This window comes from Aedes albopictus, chromosome 1 (genome assembly GCF_035046485.1).
Source record: "Aedes albopictus strain Foshan chromosome 1, AalbF5, whole genome shotgun sequence".
Taxonomy (NCBI): Eukaryota; Metazoa; Arthropoda; class Insecta; order Diptera; family Culicidae; genus Aedes; species Aedes albopictus.
The window spans coordinates 200,168,004-200,187,765 of NC_085136.1; the positions used below are offsets into that span (position 1 = coordinate 200,168,004).

The following is a 19,762-nucleotide window of genomic DNA, read 5'->3' on the forward strand; positions in this document are numbered from 1 at the left end:
TTGGTTTTGAGCTGGTGAATGGCATCCTTAACTTCCCTCAGCGTGGGAGTTGGTTCATTTCCGTCCTCCGCTGCACTGGCGTCGTCGTTCCTTCCGTTGCCGTGGGCTCCCGTGCCTACGTTCTCCACGTCGTTCAGGTGCTGATCGAAGTGCTGCTTCCACCTTTCGATCACCTCACGTCCGTCCGTCAAGAGGCCTCCGTCTTTATCCCTGCATATTTCGGCTCGCGGCACGAAGCCGTTGCGGGATGCGTTGAGCTTCTGATAGAACTTCCGTGTTTCTTGGGAACGGCACAGCAGTTCCATTTCTTCACACTCCGCTTCTTCCAGGCGGCGCTTTTTCTCCCGAAAGAGGCGGGTCTGCTGTTTCCGCTTCTGTTTGTAACGTTCCACGTTCTGTCGAGTCCCTTGCTGCAGAATTACCGCCCTCGCTGCGTTCTTCTCTTCCAAAACCGTTCTGCACCCTTCGTCGAACCATTCGTTCCGTCGATTCCGTTCCACGTACCCGATGGTGCTCTCGGCTGCGTCGTTGATGGCTGCTTTCACTGTACTCCAGCAGTCCTCTAGAGGGGCCTCATCAAGCTCGTCTGGCAACGCGGCTTCGAGATTCTGCGCGTATGCTGAGGCGACATCCGGTTGCTTCAGTCGCTCTAGGTTGTACCGTGGCGGTCGCCGGTACCGTACATTGTTGATGACGGAGAGTTTTGGGCGCAGTTTGACCATCACCAGATAGTGGTCGGAGTCGATGTTGGCGCCACGATAGGTCCTGACGTCGATAATGTCGGAGAAGTGCCGTCCGTCAATCAGAACGTGGTCGATTTGAGATTCCGTCTGCTGTGGTGATCTCCAGGTGTAACGATAAGGGAGGCTGTGTTGGAAAAAGGTGCTACGTATGGCCATATTTTTGGAGGCGGCGAAATCAATGAGTCGTAGGCCGTTTTCGTTCGTTTGCTGGTGGGCGCTGAACTTACCAATCGTCGGTCTGAATTCCTCCTCCTGGCCTACCTGAGCGTTCAAATCTCCTATGATGATCTTGACGTCGTGGCTTGGGCAGCGGTCGTACTCGCGTTCGAGCTGCGCGTAAAATGCGTCCTTGTCATCATCAGTACTTCCGGAGTGTGGGCTGTGCACGTTTATTATGCTAAAGTTGAAGAATCGGCCCTTGATCCTCAACCTGCACATTCGTTCGTCAATCGGCCACCAACCGATCACGCGCCTCCGCATATCACCCATCACGATGAAAGCTGTTCCCATCTCGCGTGTGTTGCCGCAGCTCTGGTAGATGGTATGATTACCTCTAAACGTTCGCACCATGGATCCTGTCCAACACACCTCCTGCAGCGCTACGATGCCGAACCCGCGGTCCTTCAGTAGATCGGCGAGTATGCGGGTGCTCCCGATGAAGTTGAGAGATCGGCAGTTCCACGTACCGAGTTTCCAATCGCAAGACCTTTTTGTTCGCTGGGGTCGTTGCCGTTGGTCTCGGTTCGTATTATTCTGTTGCTGATTTTCCGTTGCAATGGTTTTTTACGGCTGGCTCGTAGGGCCTGACACCAACCCCCTACTTTCCGGAGGACCATAGTGCACAGTTGAGCTTAGAGTCCTTCCCTGGCACTCGGACGTAGATCAGCCGCCCCTAACATGGGGATCAGACGCTGTTGTGAGCCGCTCCTCCTGGAGAACAGACGCTAAGGTTTGCCGAAGCAAACCCCCCCTTCCCTGTCAGCCTACGACCAAAGTTTCCACCGGGGTTGGTTACCCGATCTTCCCTAAGGTTGCTCATAGTTTCCGGCCGGTACCGCGTGGAGGTAAGGATAGGAGTTGCTGGGCAGAGGCTAGTGGATCACAATGGGATCTGAATTGCGCAGCATACCCAGCCTTTACCGTGCCGCTTTCAGCAGCTGATGCAGTTCGTGGATCATTCGCCTTCTGCAAGTCCCGTCTCCCATCTGCACTCCTCCGTATATGGTACGTAGCACCTTCCGTTCGAAAATTCAAAGGGCGCGTTGGTCCTCTGCATGTAGAGTCTATGCTCCGTGCCCATAGAGGACTGCCGGTCTAATCAGCGTTTTGTGTGTCGGCGAACTTTATTCGATCGTAGAGTTCTGCGAAGTCCAAAGTAAGCTGGGTTTCCTGCCATAATGCGTATCTGAATTTCTCTGCTGGTGTCGTTGTTGGCGGTAACCAGTCAGCTCAAGTACACGAATTCTTCAACCGTCTTGAATTCATCACCGTCGATAGAAATGCGGGGTGGCGGGCGCGATGATTCTTCCCTGGAGCCCTTTACCATAATGTAGGGGAAAAGCGGGTAACACCGTCAGGGTGGGTAAGCCCGTCACCCCAATGATTTTACCAGAAAGCAGTTATTTAGTAGCTCTTCGGCCACACGCCTTATTTGTTTTTACCATTCTTACTCTTTCGAGACAAATGATACCAAAATTGACCTGTCAAACACGAAGAAAATAAACAAAACAAACGCACGCGTCATTGTACCAACGCCGGATGTAATATTTCGTCGGTAGAATTTAGCTTCTGGAATACAAAAGAAGTGCAAAAACTAACTTTCATCAATCATGTATTCTCATCTGTACTATTCTTTAGTGCTAAGATTCTTTGAATGGTCAGTTTCAACAATTATTCAGAAATTACGGTGTAATTTAAGAAAAGTGGCCTTTTCGGGTAAGCCCGTCACTCATCGGCGGGGGTAACACCGTCATGCTCTTCGAATCACCGGATGTTTGTTGAACTGGCTAGGCATTTCTAGGCATTATTGCCACGCAACTACAAACTGATGACCAACCAGGGAAATTTCTATAGGGGTCGCCCATAAATGACGTAGCATTTTATGGGGGGGGGTGAGTTGGAGTCTCGAATTATGTTACGAGCTATGTATTACGTATTGGAAAATAGACTACGAGGAGTGGAAGGGGGTGTCAAAAATCGTCAAAAAAATGCTACGTCATTTATGGACGACCCCATATGGGTTTCTCCTGGGATTCCTGCGGGATTTTTTCTAAGGCTTCTTTCAGTATTTCTTACCGTTTATCCAACTAAATCTTCTAGGATTTCTTTAGGAGTTCCGGCTTGGACTCTTCCTGTTCCTTCTGGACCTTCTAAGGGCATAACTTGTGGATTATATTTTCAGCGATTGCAAATTCACTAGTGCCGCCTAGTGACAGAATTCCGAAACACGTGTCCCGTTTTATGCAAGTCTATGTCATACTGATCAACTTTGCCGAAGACACCAAATCATTGGATTCTGAGATATAAGGTTTGGAAAATTTACATGTTCACTAGCGCCGCCCAGTGGGGGAATTTTGAACTTCGTAGCTCATCATCTGTAAGTTATTAGCGTATCCAATAATTTTTCCGAAGACACTATTTCTAATTATCAGGGTCTTGAGCTGTCGCATATCGTAACGTTTGCTTGACAACCTAATATGGTTCCTGCAGTGAAATTTAGCATCAAAATGTTGGTGGCGCCTCTGGTGGCCAAGTCACCAACTAATCATATGAACCAAAGTTCTAAATGGTAGATCTTTTCAAACCCTAAAACTTTGCCGAAGAAAGTATTGCGCTATCTCTTAACACACCCGGGATAATTGTCCACACCCCCAAAAAGCCCAAATCCCATAAGCTTAGTCTCCTATTAAGCGGATTCCAATTGCGCCCCCCGACCAGTGATTTTACAAGAGTATCGACTGTTGAATGATTGGTAAATCATCACTGCACTTCAAAAATGTAATGAAAATATTTTAAAATTGAAATCATCAAAAGTATCAATATAAAAATATATATGACGGACTTACCCCATAGGGGTGACGGTCTTACCCGCACTGAATTAAAAACATCAATATTTATTATGGTTGTGTTATGTGCATTGTTCACCAGAATCAACATAATTTGACAATTCTAATGCACAGGTCTTATAAAAAACTAATGAATCAAATATTCTGCGTACTGAAAATATCAATTTTCGTATTACATTTATTTTGAAAAATCCAAATGCAAGGTGACTTGGTGCATCACAGAATTTTCATAGGAATCATTGACTTTTTAATTTTCAATGATTGTTTGCCTCACGTTTTTGAAGTGATAAAAAACGGGAAATTTTGCAGTCACGCAGTAGAAAAAGTATCATCACACTCACCACGAGTGAGCATATGGGATGATACATTTTCATCCGAATTTGCGCTTTGGTAACTGAGTTTTATCACTTTGAAATTTCGAGCGAGATTTCAATGATGCTGATGACGCACTACGCGTCGTTAGAGTGACGGGGTTACCCCTTCCTCCCCTACTTTCTAGTACACCCGAGCAGAGGAAAATATCAAATTCATAACAACAAAATCACATAGCCTGTTTCTATAGCATAACTTGTTATTATCAACTTATCAAAGTATTACTTTTTCATAACAGGTATTGTTAAGCAATCTTATTTTGTTATGATCAAGTTATTGAGATCCATCCACTAAATAACATTTCAATAATATACTTTGTTGTAGACCAAATTTTGTTATTGTTTATTATTTATTGTTTATTGTTTATTGTTTATTGTTTATTGTTTATTGTTTATTGTTTATTGTTTATTGTTTATTGTTTATTGTTTATTGTTTATTGTTTATTGTTTATTGTTTATTGTTTATTGTTTATTGTTTATTGTTTATTGTTTATTGTTTATTGTTTATTGTTTATTGTTTATTGTTTATTGTTTATTGTTTATTGTTTATTGTTTATTGTTTATTGTTTATTGTTTATTGTTTATTGTTTATTGTTTATTGTTTATTGTTTATTGTTTATTGTTTATTGTTTATTGTTTATTGTTTATTGTTTATTGTTTATTGTTTATTGTTTATTGTTTATTGTTTATTGTTTATTGTTTATTGTTTATTGTTTATTGTTTATTGTTTATTGTTTATTGTTTATTGTTTATTGTTTATTGTTTATTGTTTATTGTTTATTGTTTATTGTTTATTGTTTATTGTTTATTGTTTATTGTTTATTGTTTATTGTTTATTGTTTATTGTTTATTGTTTATTGTTTATTGTTTATTGTTTATTGTTTATTGTTTATTGTTTATTGTTTATTGTTTATTGTTTATTGTTTATTGTTTATTGTTTATTGTTTATTGTTTATTGTTTATTGTTTATTGTTTATTGTTTATTGTTTATTGTTTATTGTTTATTGTTTATTGTTTATTGTTTATTGTTTATTGTTTATTGTTTATTGTTTATTGTTTATTGTTTATTGTTTATTGTTTATTGTTTATTGTTTATTGTTTATTGTTTATTGTTTATTGTTTATTGTTTATTGTTTATTGTTTATTGTTTATTGTTTATTGTTTATTGTTTATTGTTTATTGTTTATTGTTTATTGTTTATTGTTTATTGTTTATTGTTTATTGTTTATTGTTTATTGTTTATTGTTTATTGTTTATTGTTTATTGTTTATTGTTTATTGTTTATTGTTTATTGTTTATTGTTTATTGTTTATTGTTTATTGTTTATTGTTTATTGTTTATTGTTTATTGTTTATTGTTTATTGTTTATTGTTTATTGTTTATTGTTTATTGTTTATTGTTTATTGTTTATTGTTTATTGTTTATTGTTTATTGTTTATTGTTTATTGTTTATTGTTTATTGTTTATTGTTTATTGTTTATTGTTTATTGTTTATTGTTTATTGTTTATTGTTTATTGTTTATTGTTTATTGTTTATTGTTTATTGTTTATTGTTTATTGTTTATTGTTTATTGTTTATTGTTTATTGTTTATTGTTTATTGTTTATTGTTTATTGTTTATTGTTTATTGTTTATTGTTTATTGTTTATTGTTTATTGTTTATTGTTTATTGTTTATTGTTTATTGTTTATTGTTTATTGTTTATTGTTTATTGTTTATTGTTTATTGTTTATTGTTTATTGTTTATTGTTTATTGTTTATTGTTTATTGTTTATTGTTTATTGTTTATTGTTTATTGTTTATTGTTTATTGTTTATTGTTTATTGTTTATTGTTTATTGTTTATTGTTTATTGTTTATTGTTTATTGTTTATTGTTTATTGTTTCTAGCATCAACAGGCTGATAGGTGCCCCAATGATGTTTAAATCTATCTTAATTACTTCATTAATTAGCAAAAATACATTTTAACAACTAATAGACATCCAATATGAAGACAAGCGCAACACATTACATTACTTTTTGGAAGAGACAAAGGCAAGTTAAATGACTTCCAACAATATTAACATATTAACCTTTCAAATTACAAATTTACTTTACAAATTTTACACCTATTCAAGATACATGATCCGTTTGATCAAAACTACATGCCGGTCTCCAAACATAGTTAGAATGGTTTCTTAATTCCCTGCATCGTATTCCAGGCGGCCAAGTTGTCGAATTTAACGCGATATCACTATATTTTCTATCCAAATCCACTTTGAAGGAAATATACTGCATTGTTGCAGTGTCTTTCCATGAAGGAACAAGTCGTTTGATCGTCACTTTCTTCGATATATTCAGTCTTTTACAAACCAATTTTTCAATTTCATCGTCTTTGGCGTCAGGCGCAATATTCGAAACAAACAAACTAAATTCTTTGCAATTAGAAGGCGATTCATCAAAAGAGTTACGCGATATCAACGTAGATGATAAAATCTCTTTTACATCACGGATTCCAGATTCAGCACTCACAACTTCGTTAACACTGCGGGAAATATCATTTTGTAGCGTATCTAATTTAGCTAGAGTATCGTTGATTTTAGATATTTCTTGTTTCAGCTGATCAATTTCATCCCGTTGGTTTTGAATTGGTTCCATATGCTTTACAACCTTACGAAATCTGACATTCTGTATTAATTGACGACAATTAACGCACATCCACAAAATACTATCGTCAAGGCATGCAACAGCTTTATCGTATGAAAGGCCAACACATCCAGCGTGAAAGCGTTTCTCATCATCACAAAATCCTTGACACTGAATGGTTAAAACGTTGAGAGCAATTGGATTACTGCATTCATCACAAACAGTAGGTATGTTTGTACCGGTTTAGGAAACCCTTGCTTTCCGCAGCAACTGCACAAACTGAGGAGTAGATGGCGATAGTAGCCACGGCAAAACAATCGACTCTGCTTCGATGACTGCGGTCAGTACACACAAGCGATGACACAATACATCGGGTGATTAATTGTTTATCCAACGGCGAGAAATGAAGAAAATCCACGGTTCAGGAACTAATGTTGTATGACTTACTGCAGCAATGTTTGATTTATGACGAGTGAAAACAGAATAATCTTCGTGATACAATATTTTCGAACTATTTATTCTTAAAATCGGAAAAGTTTTCGGCAGTAGAGTGTCCTTCCCGGGACATCCCGGGACAAAAAATCCCGGGATTTGAGTGATTTCGGGATTTCCCGAATCCCGGGATGTCATTTCAGAAATCCCGACAATCCCGGGAATCCCGGGATGAAGACAATTTGTAGATAAAACTGCCAAATATCAAGGCAAAAACTTTATCTGGCCATTTTCACTTTCGAAATATGAGCGGTTTTCTCACACACCACCATCGGGCTTTGGGCACTAGGTCATACTTGAAAAAAAAAAAATCAATCATTAATGATAAACTTGATATCATGTTATGTATTTCATTCATCTTTTTCTATTTATTGGTTTATTCAGTAGCAGCAAGAACAAACTGGACAAGCCAACATACCATATTACATTGTAATTATGGAAATCTGAGACCAAACTTTTCCTATATTATGTAAATAATTTGAATTTTTCAGAAGAGAATTAATTAATCTCAATAACAAGTGCAAAAGTTTAAAAATTATGGAAAACCGCAATTGCAAAAAGAGTCCAACCTTTTTTATTGAAATATTCGGAAACTAAGAGTTCAAAAGGTACTCTTAAGTTATATTGAAGTGCGATTTTTACGATAAGGACTGTATCGGAAATTAACTGTAAACATTCAAAATGCTCTATCTCGAAGCATGGTTGGTCTTTTTATTTCGGTTCTTCTATGAAATCTATACAATATAGTTAAGTTTAGAACAGCTTGCAGAAATTTGGAAAATGTTTAGTATTATTGAAAATATGGTTCTTTGAGTACACCACACAAAATAACAATCTGTACAAAAGGCAATTTTTAAAATCTTTTTAACCGTTATGTGGCCGGCAAACTTTTTGCTTTTTTCTACACCGTGTATTTTAAATGGGTGCAGGGTACCCGGGTACCCTGCCGGCCACATAAGGGTTAACGTTTCAATAATTTGTAGCGAAAAAAAAATTGTGCTGGGAAAAATCTGGAATGTGATGATTATTACTAGCAGTTATGTACACATAACATATCACTCACTACCGACTTTTAAAATTCTTATTTTGAATAGAAAACCTTCCAACATGTAGAAAATGGTCTAATCCTAGAAACACCTACTTTTTGGTCGAACTTTGATGCTCTGTTTTAAATATCTTCAGTGGTCATAAAATTCCGTTCTCTACTAAAACTACCTCTTCAATAAATTTAAATACATGCCCAATTGAAAAAAATGTGAATTTTCAACTTAATGTATTTTTTATTTGCGTAATTGTTCTTTAAAGTCGCATAAAAAAGAGTTCCTCGAAAAATGACCGTTTTTTCATTTTTAAGAATTGCGCTAAACCACGGAGGAAATTTTTCTTGATGAAAATAATTTTCCTATATCATGAGCATTCTGGAAAAGAATATATTTGCGCAAAACTAAGAGAAAAAATTGAATATTTTTCACAGTTTTCGCTATTTAAAATTTTTAGGGGGTGTCCAAAATTTTAAAAACATATGTGCAATCTTTGAGATAAAAGTCCAAGTTAAATGATTATTTTTTGAAAATCAAAACTGTCATTCTTTATTTTAAAGATTTATATAGTATCTTCAAAAATAAAATTATGTTTATTTCGAATAGATTATTTTTTAGGCAGTGGTGAACGTTTATAGTTAATTTCCGATACAGTCCTTACATATCAACAATACAAACATCTTCCGTAGCGATATAATACAGATTATGATAATTATTTCTCTTAAACTATTAGATATTGGTAGAAAATTACTTGCAAACTACTAAACAGTTGAAAACAGACTGTTCTTGGCGAACATAACGTTGCTACTTTTATATGTATTTCGTTATTGACATTTGTACATCAAGTAGTAGTGCAGTACATTGTATAGACATTTTATAATACTTCTTGTGATGGATACAGAAATAACCATAACTTAAAAAATGAATATTTCAACTGCACAAAAGCTAAACAAATCAATTTTCTGGGTTTTTTTTTGAAATTTTAAAAAATCCCGGGATCCCGGGATTTCCCGGGATTAGCTAAGTATTTTGTCCCGAATCCCGGGACACGAAAATTGGCCGGGAAATGGACACTCTATTCGGCAGCAATAGAAAAGGCGTACAAGCTCAAACACGGTCACACATACTACTGCTACATACTGTTATTATTCTACTATTGAAAATATACAAATATGTGATGAACTATAACACAGCAATAACAAGTTTTAAAATTCACTGAAAGATTCATTGTTATTCATTTGTATTGAATCTAACAAAACATGTTACTAAATTGGTCATCCAGGAACATGTTTTTGTTATGATTTTTGTTATTTTGCCGCTTATGACAGACAAGTTTATAACATAATAAGATATGCTTATAACATAAAATTTACTGATTTCATAATACAGCTATTATGCCAAAATAACATATTTCATTATGCTGTTGATATTCTCTTCTGCTCGGGCATGTAGTTGATCTGCTCCAGCGGCTTTGTTGTTTTCAACCGGCCAACCTCCCCCTCCATCTCTTGGAGGTTAGGGGCTAGAAATCTTTCATCCTGCACACGTACTCCTAGATTTGTTACCACGCCACCTTCAGTGCTTGCAACATCGCCATTGCAGTGCTCATCGTAATGCTGCCACCATCTCTCGACCACCTCACGCTCGCTCATGATAAGATACCCGTGATTGTCTCGGCACATGTCAGCTTGCGGCCCAAAGCCTCTGCGCGAGTGGTTCAGCTTCTCGTGTCCTTAACGCGGTACAGCTCTTCCATCGCTTCGCGATCTCGTTCTTCCTGCTGGCTCTTCTTTCTCCGGAAGACTGAGTTCTGCCTGTTCCGCGCCTGTCTATAACGTGCCTCATTCACTCTCGTACGATGTTGAAACATTTTCGCCCATGCTGCATTCTTCTCGTTTATCAACTATTCACATTCACCATCATACCGGTCGTTTCTGTGATTCAGAGTCACGAAGCCTAGTGCTGCAGACGAGGTACTACCTATGGCGCATCGGATGTCCCTCCAGCCATCTTCAAGTGTATCTGCGCCAAGCTGCTCTTCCGTTGGTAGAGCCACTACTAGCTGCTGCGCGTAGTCTTGAGCCACTTCTACGTTACGCAGTTGCTCGATGTTGAGCCGCGGCGGTCGACTTCGATGCGTGGTAATAAATGCCGAAAATTTTGAGCGCATGCATACAGCGACTAAGTAGAAATCCGAATCTATATTCGCAGTGCGGTATGTGTGGACGTTTGTTATATCCGAGACGAATTTACCGCCGATTAGAGCGTGGTCGATTTGGTTTTCTGTTTGATAGTCAGGTGATCTCCAGGTGGCTTTGTGGATGTCTTTTCGGGGGAAGAAAGTGCTTCGGACTACCATACCACGGAAGGCTGCAAAGTTTACGCATCGCAGGCCGTTATCATTTGATACGGTGTGCAGGCTGTTTCGCCCGATTACCGGTCTGTACATTTCCTCCTTTCCTATCTGCGCGTTCATGTCGCCTATAATGATTTTCACGTCAAGCGGAGAGCAACCATCGAATCAAAGAATAAGAATATCATGACCACTCCGCTGATGCTCGGGGGACACTACCGCAGCGCTATCTGCGGATGAAAGTTCAACTGTCATGCGGTAGTGTGCGTTACTGATTGCATGCGGATACCAAAACATACGCACATCACCTTCTCTTATGACAAATCACGAACACTGTTACATAGAGCTTCCACCTTGAAACGCTTAGAGAGCGCCACTTGTCTTGTCGCTGCGCGTAGAACGCTTCTTTCTCGTCATCAGGTCTCCCTTCGTATGGGCAGTGGACGTTGATGATGCTGCAGTTGAAGAAACGGCCCTTAACTCTCAACATGCACATCCTTGCGTTGATCGGCTGCCACCCGATCACACGTTGTCGCATCTTGCCCAACACTATAAATCCTGTTACCAGTTCATTAGTGGCGCCACAGCTTTGATAGAAGGTAGCCGCTCGATGCCCGCTTTTCCACACTTTCTGTCCAGTTCAACAAAGTTCCTGCAACGCCACGATGTCGATGTTGCGGGGATGTAGTTCGTCGTAGAATATCCTGTCATATTCTGCGAAACCAAGTGACTTGCAATTCCATGTCCCAAGTTTCCAATCGATGTCCTTATTTCGTCGCGTAGGTCTTTGCCGATTCTATCAAGTTGTATTTTTTCCTATGTTATTCGCAATGGGGATTTTTACGGGTTGCTTATTGGGCCCACGCCAGCACTCCTGTCTCACCGGAGGCCATCGTTCTAGTTCTGTTTAACGTCCCAAACAACACTGGAACGATCACGCTGATGGGGCTACCACCTTGGATCTAGCTGGGCGTGATACAGCATTTCTTACTCAGCCGCTGGATGCCAGAACAGACGCTGTTTGAGCCGCACCTCCTTGGTGAACAGACACTCGGGTCGTACCGCCTTAATCTAGCTGAAGTCAGAAGGACAACAGTGCCCAGGCTGCACTACCAGCTAAGCACACAATTGTTCAAAAATGAATGTCATTGAGAAGCTGGCGACAACGAGGAACCGCGCATTTATTAAAAATGTAAAAGCTTATTTTCAATTCCCTCTTTTTACAAAACGGCTACTTTGGGAGCCCTACTGAAGTGACTGGTGGAATACAAGTAGCCGGTAAATCCAGATTACAATAACAATCGGTTATCAACTCTAGCGTGCGCAGCGTTTTCTTGTGTCTCACTCACTCTCGTAAACAAACACAAGAAAGAGAAAGACAAAAGAGGGGACACTTGTCCCATCTTTTATCGCACTCTATCATGTGTTTACCAAAGAGAATGAGCGAGAAGAAAGATAAAGCAGCGCACGCTAGTGGTTATCAAGTAGATAAGTTAGGTTTTTTTTATCGATGTAAGTTTTTGGTATTAAGTCTTATTATTCATCTTGACCTCATAGAGTGTGTACTAGCAGGTTTTCGTTTACAATAAAATTACAAATTACAAATGACCTAATCTAGTTCAAACAGGTAAATATATCAATAATATAACGTAAAACGATTGCTTTTTTGACTGGGTATGTGTATGAGAACAGTCCGATTGACCATTTATGGCGGTGCTAGCATTTCTAATTATCAAACAATAAATATAAATGGCTCATGTTAACTTCGTTTTACCGCACGTTTGCTCTATATTTCACACAACCTACGTACATCACTGTCAACAGCAGATACACGAATTGGTGGCCATTTGCGGCGGTGGCGGGTGTCCATTTCAATGGGAAAGCTAGAACCAAAATGCTCATACTGCAACTAGCATTATATTCGCCAGATTTTTGGCCAAGAGCCAATTGGGACGCACCAGCAGTCATCCTGCCCAATGTCACTTTAGTACGCGCCAGATTCTGAGGCAGAAAACCAGCCGCTTTTTTTTTGCTGGTAAAGCCCAGTGCTCTCTCTGCATCGTTTTGGAATTTATGCCGGTGAACTAAATGGCGAGTTTAGCTGCCCGCCCGGCTGCTTTTGGGTGCCACACGATGAGGCTCAGTTATTTTAATGAAAATTCAATAAATATTTATCGTGATCAGAAACATGGAATCGAGACCGGGACATGCGATTGCTCGTAGGCGGAACCAAAACCAAAGCGGCACAGGTTCGCTACGAGTATGTTTGTTTTTCTTCCGATAAGCCGTTTTGATTATGCCAATCGATGGCTGAATTTCAATTGACAGTTGGACCGATCGGGGATTATTGGCCTGATTTCAATCGAGAGATTATAAAATGAATAGTTTTTGGAAACTATTACCTTCAGACGATGTTATAACTCTCAAGTGATTATAACGAATTCTGCTTTTCTATCATGTACGCACTTTAAGTTTAGTATCATTTACTTTTACTTGTTATTGAACATTCAGCTTACCTGAGACATTTTCCGGAACGCCTCCTGACACTCGTTTTTGTCCGGCCCATAACTGGAACAAACGATTGAAAACTCCTCTGCGTCGATACTACCGTCAGTTGATGCATCCTCCAGATCGAACATAAAGTTCATGTACCTATAATGAAAAGAATGCAATAGATAGTATTAATGTCGTATTACCTACTGAAAATATAATGGTTCATGTTTGCTAGAGCCACAAACTTCCCTTCCTAACAATCGAGAAGAGTTGGTAGCTATGCCAAAGTTGACCTCAAACTCAATTTAAATGTCTGTCTGCGGCTGATTTTTGCGGCTAATCCTGGGATTGGGCGCAAGTTAATTTAATTCATTTCCTTTAGGGATCAGAATAAATTGAATTCACGTTTTGCTTCTACCAGGTTGCCGGCACGTGAGAGTGATTCCACGAATAAATCATCGTTGGTAATATTATAACAGTCGAAGGGATGATATCTATGGCGATCGGGCATTTTCTCGCAATTGAGTGGGCATTAAATCAGGGATAATAAGCTTAAAACCAAAATAAAATGATAATTATGATCATAAACGTTCCTTACTGTCGTTTACATTTTGATAGCATTCAATTCCACAAAGTATTTAGACTCGGCCCAAGTTCATTATTATCACAGCTGAATTTCGCACACGACTTTGCAGAGGCCAACGTACACAACTTCGATTGAGATCATGACAGGGTCGTCGGATGAACAACAGATAAACGAAAAAAGTTTAATTTGTGTGAAATATCGATGGGAAATGATAATTCAGTAGATTTTCATGTTATCACAGAAGTCGAAAAATTACTGGGCTGCAAACCGGTGCGTCGATTAGGAGAGCGTCCAAAATAGCTCTGGTCCTCATAAGTTCTTACCTCAAACATCCACGGGTCAAGAGATAACAAAATTGTCATTATCTACCGATAAACTCCTTTCTTTTTGGTTCCGTTGCAATGTTTTTAGTAAAAGTTAGCAAATAACTTAGTTTTAAACCCATAAATCCCTTTCATTTTATTTTTTTTTCAATCCTTAACCTCGAAACAGCCGCGAGTACTTCGGCTTCCCAAACTAACATAGCATTAAGGCAGTAATTAATAAATTGCAAAATGTAAAATTAATGTAAAAACAAAAGATTTCGGCTCAGTTATTTCCTTGTGGCGCCCGAGCCTTCCAAATAAACGAATAAGTAAAAGAGATAACAAAGACCGCATCTGTTCGCCAAGGAGGTGCGGCTCAAACAGCGTCTGTTCTGGCACGCCCAGCTAGATCCAAAGCGGTCCCAGTGTTGGTTGAAATAAGGACTACGATTGGAAACATGGAACATTGCAAGTCACTTGGTTTCGCAGGATGTGACAGGATAATCTACGACGAATTACATCCCCGCAACTTCGACATCGTGATGTTGCAGGAACTTGTTGGGCTGGCAGAAAGTGTGGAAAAGCGGGCATCGATCGGCCGACTACCTTCTACCATGGCTGTGGCACCACCAATGAACTGGGAACAGCATTTATAGTGTTAAGCAAGATGTGGCAACGTGTGATCGGGTGGCAGCAGATCAGCTCAAGCATGTGCATGTTGAGAGTTAAGGGCGGTTTCTTCAACTACAGCATTATCAACGTCCACTGCCCACACGAAGGGAGACCTGATGACGAGGAAGAAGCATTCTACTCGCAGTTAGCACAAACATACGATTGCTTACGGTTGCTCGCCACGTGACGTGAAAATCGTTGTCGGCGACATGAACGCGCAGGTAGGAAGTGAGGAAATGTACAGACCGGTAATTGGGCGAAACAGCCTGCACGCCGTATCGAATGATAACGGCCAGCGATGCGTTAACTTTGCAGCCTCCCGTGGTATGGTGGTATGGTAGTCCGAAGCACCTTCATCCCCCGCAAAGATATCCACAAAGCCACCTGGAGATCACCCGACCATCAAACAGAAAATCAAATCGACCACGTTCTAATCGACGGTAAATTCTTCTCGGATATAACCAATGTCCGCACATACCGCAGTGCGAATATAGATTCGGATCACTCCCTAGTCGCTGTATGCATGCGCTCAGAGGTTTCGACATTTTTTACCGCGCATCGAAGTCGAACGCCGTAGCGCAACACCGAGCAGCTGCGTAACGTAGAAGTGGCTCAAGACTACGCGCAGCAGCTAGCAGTGGTCTTACCAACGGAAGACCAGCTCGGCTGCCGCACTAGGCCTAAAAAATGTTGCAGCACCGTACGAGAACGAATGAGGCATAGACAGGCGCGGAGCAGACAGAGCTCAGTCTTTCGGAAGAAGAAACGCTAGCAGGAAGAACGAGATCGCGAAGCGATGGAAAAGCTGTACCCCGCTAAGGGCACACGGAAGTTCTAACAAGAAGCAAAACCGCTCGCGCTTGTACCACAAGCCGACTTGTTCCGAGACAATCACGGGAGTCTTCTCACGAGCGAGCGTGAGGTGGTCGAAAAGTGGTACCGATGGTGTAGTGGTAACAGATCTAGGAGTACTTGCGCAGCACGATAGATTTCCAGCGCCTAACCTCCAAGATATTGAGGGGGAGGTTGACCGGATGAAAACAGCAAATCCGCTGGAGCAAGCGAGCTTCTAAAATACGGTGGAGATACACTGATGAGAGCACCACACTGGGTTATTACCAAGATTTGGGAGGAGGAAGTATTACCGGAGGAATGGAATGATGGTATCCTATCTACAAAAAGGATGACAAGTTGGATTGCGGTAAATATCGCGAGATCACTCTACTATGCGCTGCCTTTAAGATACTCTCTCAAATCTTATGTTGCCGTCTAATCACCGATTGCAAGAGAGTTCGTGAGGCAATATCAGGCTGGATTCATGGGTGAACGTACTACAACGTGCCCACACATCACTTGTTTATCGATTTCAAATCGGCGTATGTTATAATCGATCGAAACCAGCTATGGCAGATTATGCACGAATACGGATTCCCGGTTAAATTGATACGATTGATCATGGCAACGATGGATCGAGTGGTGTTATTAGTTCGAGTATCAGGGACACTTTATCGAGTCCCTTCGAATCTCGCTGAGGGTTTCGACAAGGTGATGGTCTTTTGTGCTTGCTGTTTGAAGGAGTAATAAGGACAGCGGAGATAAACACGGGTGGGACGATTTTCACGAAGTCCGTTCAGCTGCTTGGTTTCGCTATTATAACTTGCAAATTTGAGGCGATGGCGGAAACGTGCATCTGACTAAAGAATGAAGCCAGGCGAATCGGATTAGGCATGATGATGTGTCGAAGACAAAGTACACCATGGCAAAGGGCTACAGGGAGGAATCATCATGCCCGCCATTGTGGCAGGAAATCGAGCTTATTTTGGACTCCACAGAACTCTACGATCGAACAAAGATCACACGAAGTTAACTATCTACAAAACGCTGATTAGACCGGTAGTCCTCTATGGACACGATGCGATTCATGGACTCTACGTGCAGAGGACCAACGCGCCCTTGGAGTTTTCGAACGGAAGGTGTTACGTACCATCTACGGTGGAGTGCAGATGGAAGACGGGAGAAGGCGAATGAACCACGAGCTGCATCAGCTGCTGAGAGAATCAACCATCGTCCATACCGCGAAAATCGGGAGACTACGGTGGGCGGTTCACGTCATCAGGATGTCGGATAGCAACCCGACTAAAATGGTTCTCGAGAGTCATCCGACCGGTACTAGAAGACGTGGGCGCAGCGAGCTAGTTGGGTCGATCAAGTGGAGGACGATCTGCGGACCCTACGCAGAGTGCGGAACTGGAGACAAACAGCCATGAACTGAGTGGAATAAAGACAGCTGCTAGTGACCCCCTAGTGACCACGTGGTTTATGGATGGCCCCACACATCCAAACTACCGAACTACCAAGTCAGACGGCTGATCCCATAAGGAATAATGCGTCTCCATCAAATAGCCGGGACCAAATCAGGACGTCATGTGTGGATTCCCCGTAGATTTTCGTAAAGGGGGAATGGAGTAGTGTGGCGGATTACATCTAGCATTCAGCAAACACTAAACACATACACGCAACATCTGTTGTGGGAGTTGGAAGGGTTGTCCGTATTGACATCCGATGATTTGGTCTTGCTGACGTTGATGGTTAGACCCATCGTAGAGGAGCGTTCGCCCAGGTCGTTGAATTTACTATGCTTGTCAGAGCGCCGATGGGCTAGTAGAGCAACATCATCGGCCAAATCGAAGTAGTTCAGAAATCCATAATAATGGACTGCCTTAGTAGGTAACACACAATTCGGTTTATGATCAGTCGCCCCCACCAGGATCTCGTCGATTTGGATGAGAAAGGGCAAAAGGTTATTGCAACCATAACAAATTGCAAATGCTCCATAGAAAATCAAAAAGCGCTCCATAAAGAATGAACATATGTTCCATGAAAATGTGCAATGTTACCCATAAATAATTGAAAACGTTCCTTACTTTTTAAAAAATGTACTGGTAAAACATAACATTTTCTCAATAAAAGTGAAATTTTGCACCAATAAATAATATTGAAATGCTCCATAATAAAATACAAATGCTCCATAGAAAAATGCAAATGCTCCATAAATAATTAAAATTATACCCATAGAAAATTGAATATTGCTCCATAGAAAAATTAAATTGCACCATAAAAAATTGAAATTGCACCATAGAAAATAGACAAATGCTCCATAAGTATTATCAAACTGCACCACATAAAATACAATTTGCTCCATCAAAAATTTAAAATTCTCCATAACTTTAAACATTTGCACCACTAAAGCAGTGCAATGTAAAGCAATTCAGCCCTGTCGAATTAAATTATGAGAATATGATATCTATGGAAGATTTTCAATTTTTCATGGAGCAATTCATGTTTTCTATGGTGCAGTTTGATAATACTTATGGAGAATTCTTTTATTTTCTATGGTGCAATTTCAATTTTTTATGGTGCAATTTAATTTTTCTATGGAGCAATATTCAATTTTCTATGGGTACAATTTTAATTATTTATGGAGCATTTGCATTTTTCTATGGAGCATTTGCATTTTTCTATGGAGCATTTGTATTTTATTGTGGAGCATTTCAGTATTATTTATTGGAGCAAAATTACACTTTTATTGAGAAAATGTTATGTTTTACCGGTTCATTTTTTATAAAGTATGGGACGTTTTCAATAATTTTTGGGTAACATTGCACATTTTCATGGAACATATGTTCATTCTTTAGGGAGAGCTTTTTGATTTTCTATGGAGCGTTTCTATTTATTTATCAGTGGCGATTCCCTAACCTCAAATCTACCTGTTCAACGAACGTAAATTCTTGAATTTTCTCATCAAATTGGCTTGCAACCTGTAGAAAATGATAAAAATGGTTGTTTTCGTCCATTTTCAATATAATTCTGATCATGAATTCTCCGCAAATGCAAGTTTTAGGGTCGTTGAACAGGTAAAAAGTGAGGTTACGAGACGCCACTGTTATTTATGGAATGCAATAAATAGGCTGCCATGAGAAAGGATAGTATACATCTTTGCCGCACACCAGCGACTACCCGGTTGGGGTCGGACAAAGCTCCGTTATGCAGGACTCTGCATATATAAGCCTAGGACCATTCTTCGATGAAGTTGACTTTTTTATCCGGATCTCCTTTGCGTCTCTGGATGCCCCACGGATATTCGTGGTTTAGGCGGTCGAAAGTTTTTTCGTAGCCAATGAATACCATATAGGCTCAGTGTGCCAGTTATGGCTATATGTAGTACCTCAAATTCGCCATAGTTGATTTTCAACCTTTCACGATACAAATCAACAAGACAAAAATTGTGAACAAAACATCACATTAACAAAAGATGATTGCACTCATTATCAGGGCCCACATAGCCGAGGCGGTAAACGCACGGGTATTCAGCATGACCATGCTGAGAGTGACGGGTTCGATTCCCGGTCGGTCCAGGATCTTTTCGTAAAGGAAATTTTCTTGACTTCCTTGGGCATAGAGTACCTTCGTGCCTGCCACACGATATACACATGCAAAATGGTCATTGGCAGAGGAAGCTCTCAGTTAATAACTGTGGAAGTGCTCATACAACACTAAGCTGAGAAGCAGGCTTTGTCCCAGTGAGGACGTTACGCCAAGAAGAAGAAGAAGAAGAAGAAGAAGAAGAAGAAGAAGAAGATTGCACTCATTCAAACTTCCCAATTTGTTGAAATTTTAATAGAAATAAATCATTTTCCTTAAAATTTCGGCTTACTTGCACCCTATTTCGCCATAGTGTACACTTGGCGCTACAGAGAGCAGCTACGCCGCTGGTGAAATAGTTGTCTTACCACGTGGTATATCAACGGCGACCGCCATGCCAGCCTGACCACACTGTGCTCGCCGATTAAAGAGTCCCGTGTCATTCAACGCCCGTAGTGCCGCTTCGTATAGCGCACTAACACCCATCTGCCACTCGCTGATCTGTTGGGGTAATTTACGGCCGGTTTCCAAGAAGTTCGTCCCGTAATCCGAGGTATCATTGATCAGCGGGGTAACATTGATCGGCTTGACCCAC

General features: G+C 40.3%; 1 protein-coding gene across 1 annotated transcript in view; it reads right to left on the bottom strand.

The window, feature by feature from the left end:
• Nucleotides 1-19,762, bottom strand: part of LOC109423481 (calexcitin-1) — a 169,127-nt gene that overhangs the window by 15,193 nt on the left and 134,172 nt on the right. Inside the window, exon 7 of the mRNA XM_019698454.3 lies at nt 13,206-13,341. Within this exon, the coding sequence (XP_019553999.1) occupies nt 13,206-13,341 (136 nt within the window). The remainder of the gene's footprint in view (nt 1-13,205; nt 13,342-19,762) is intronic.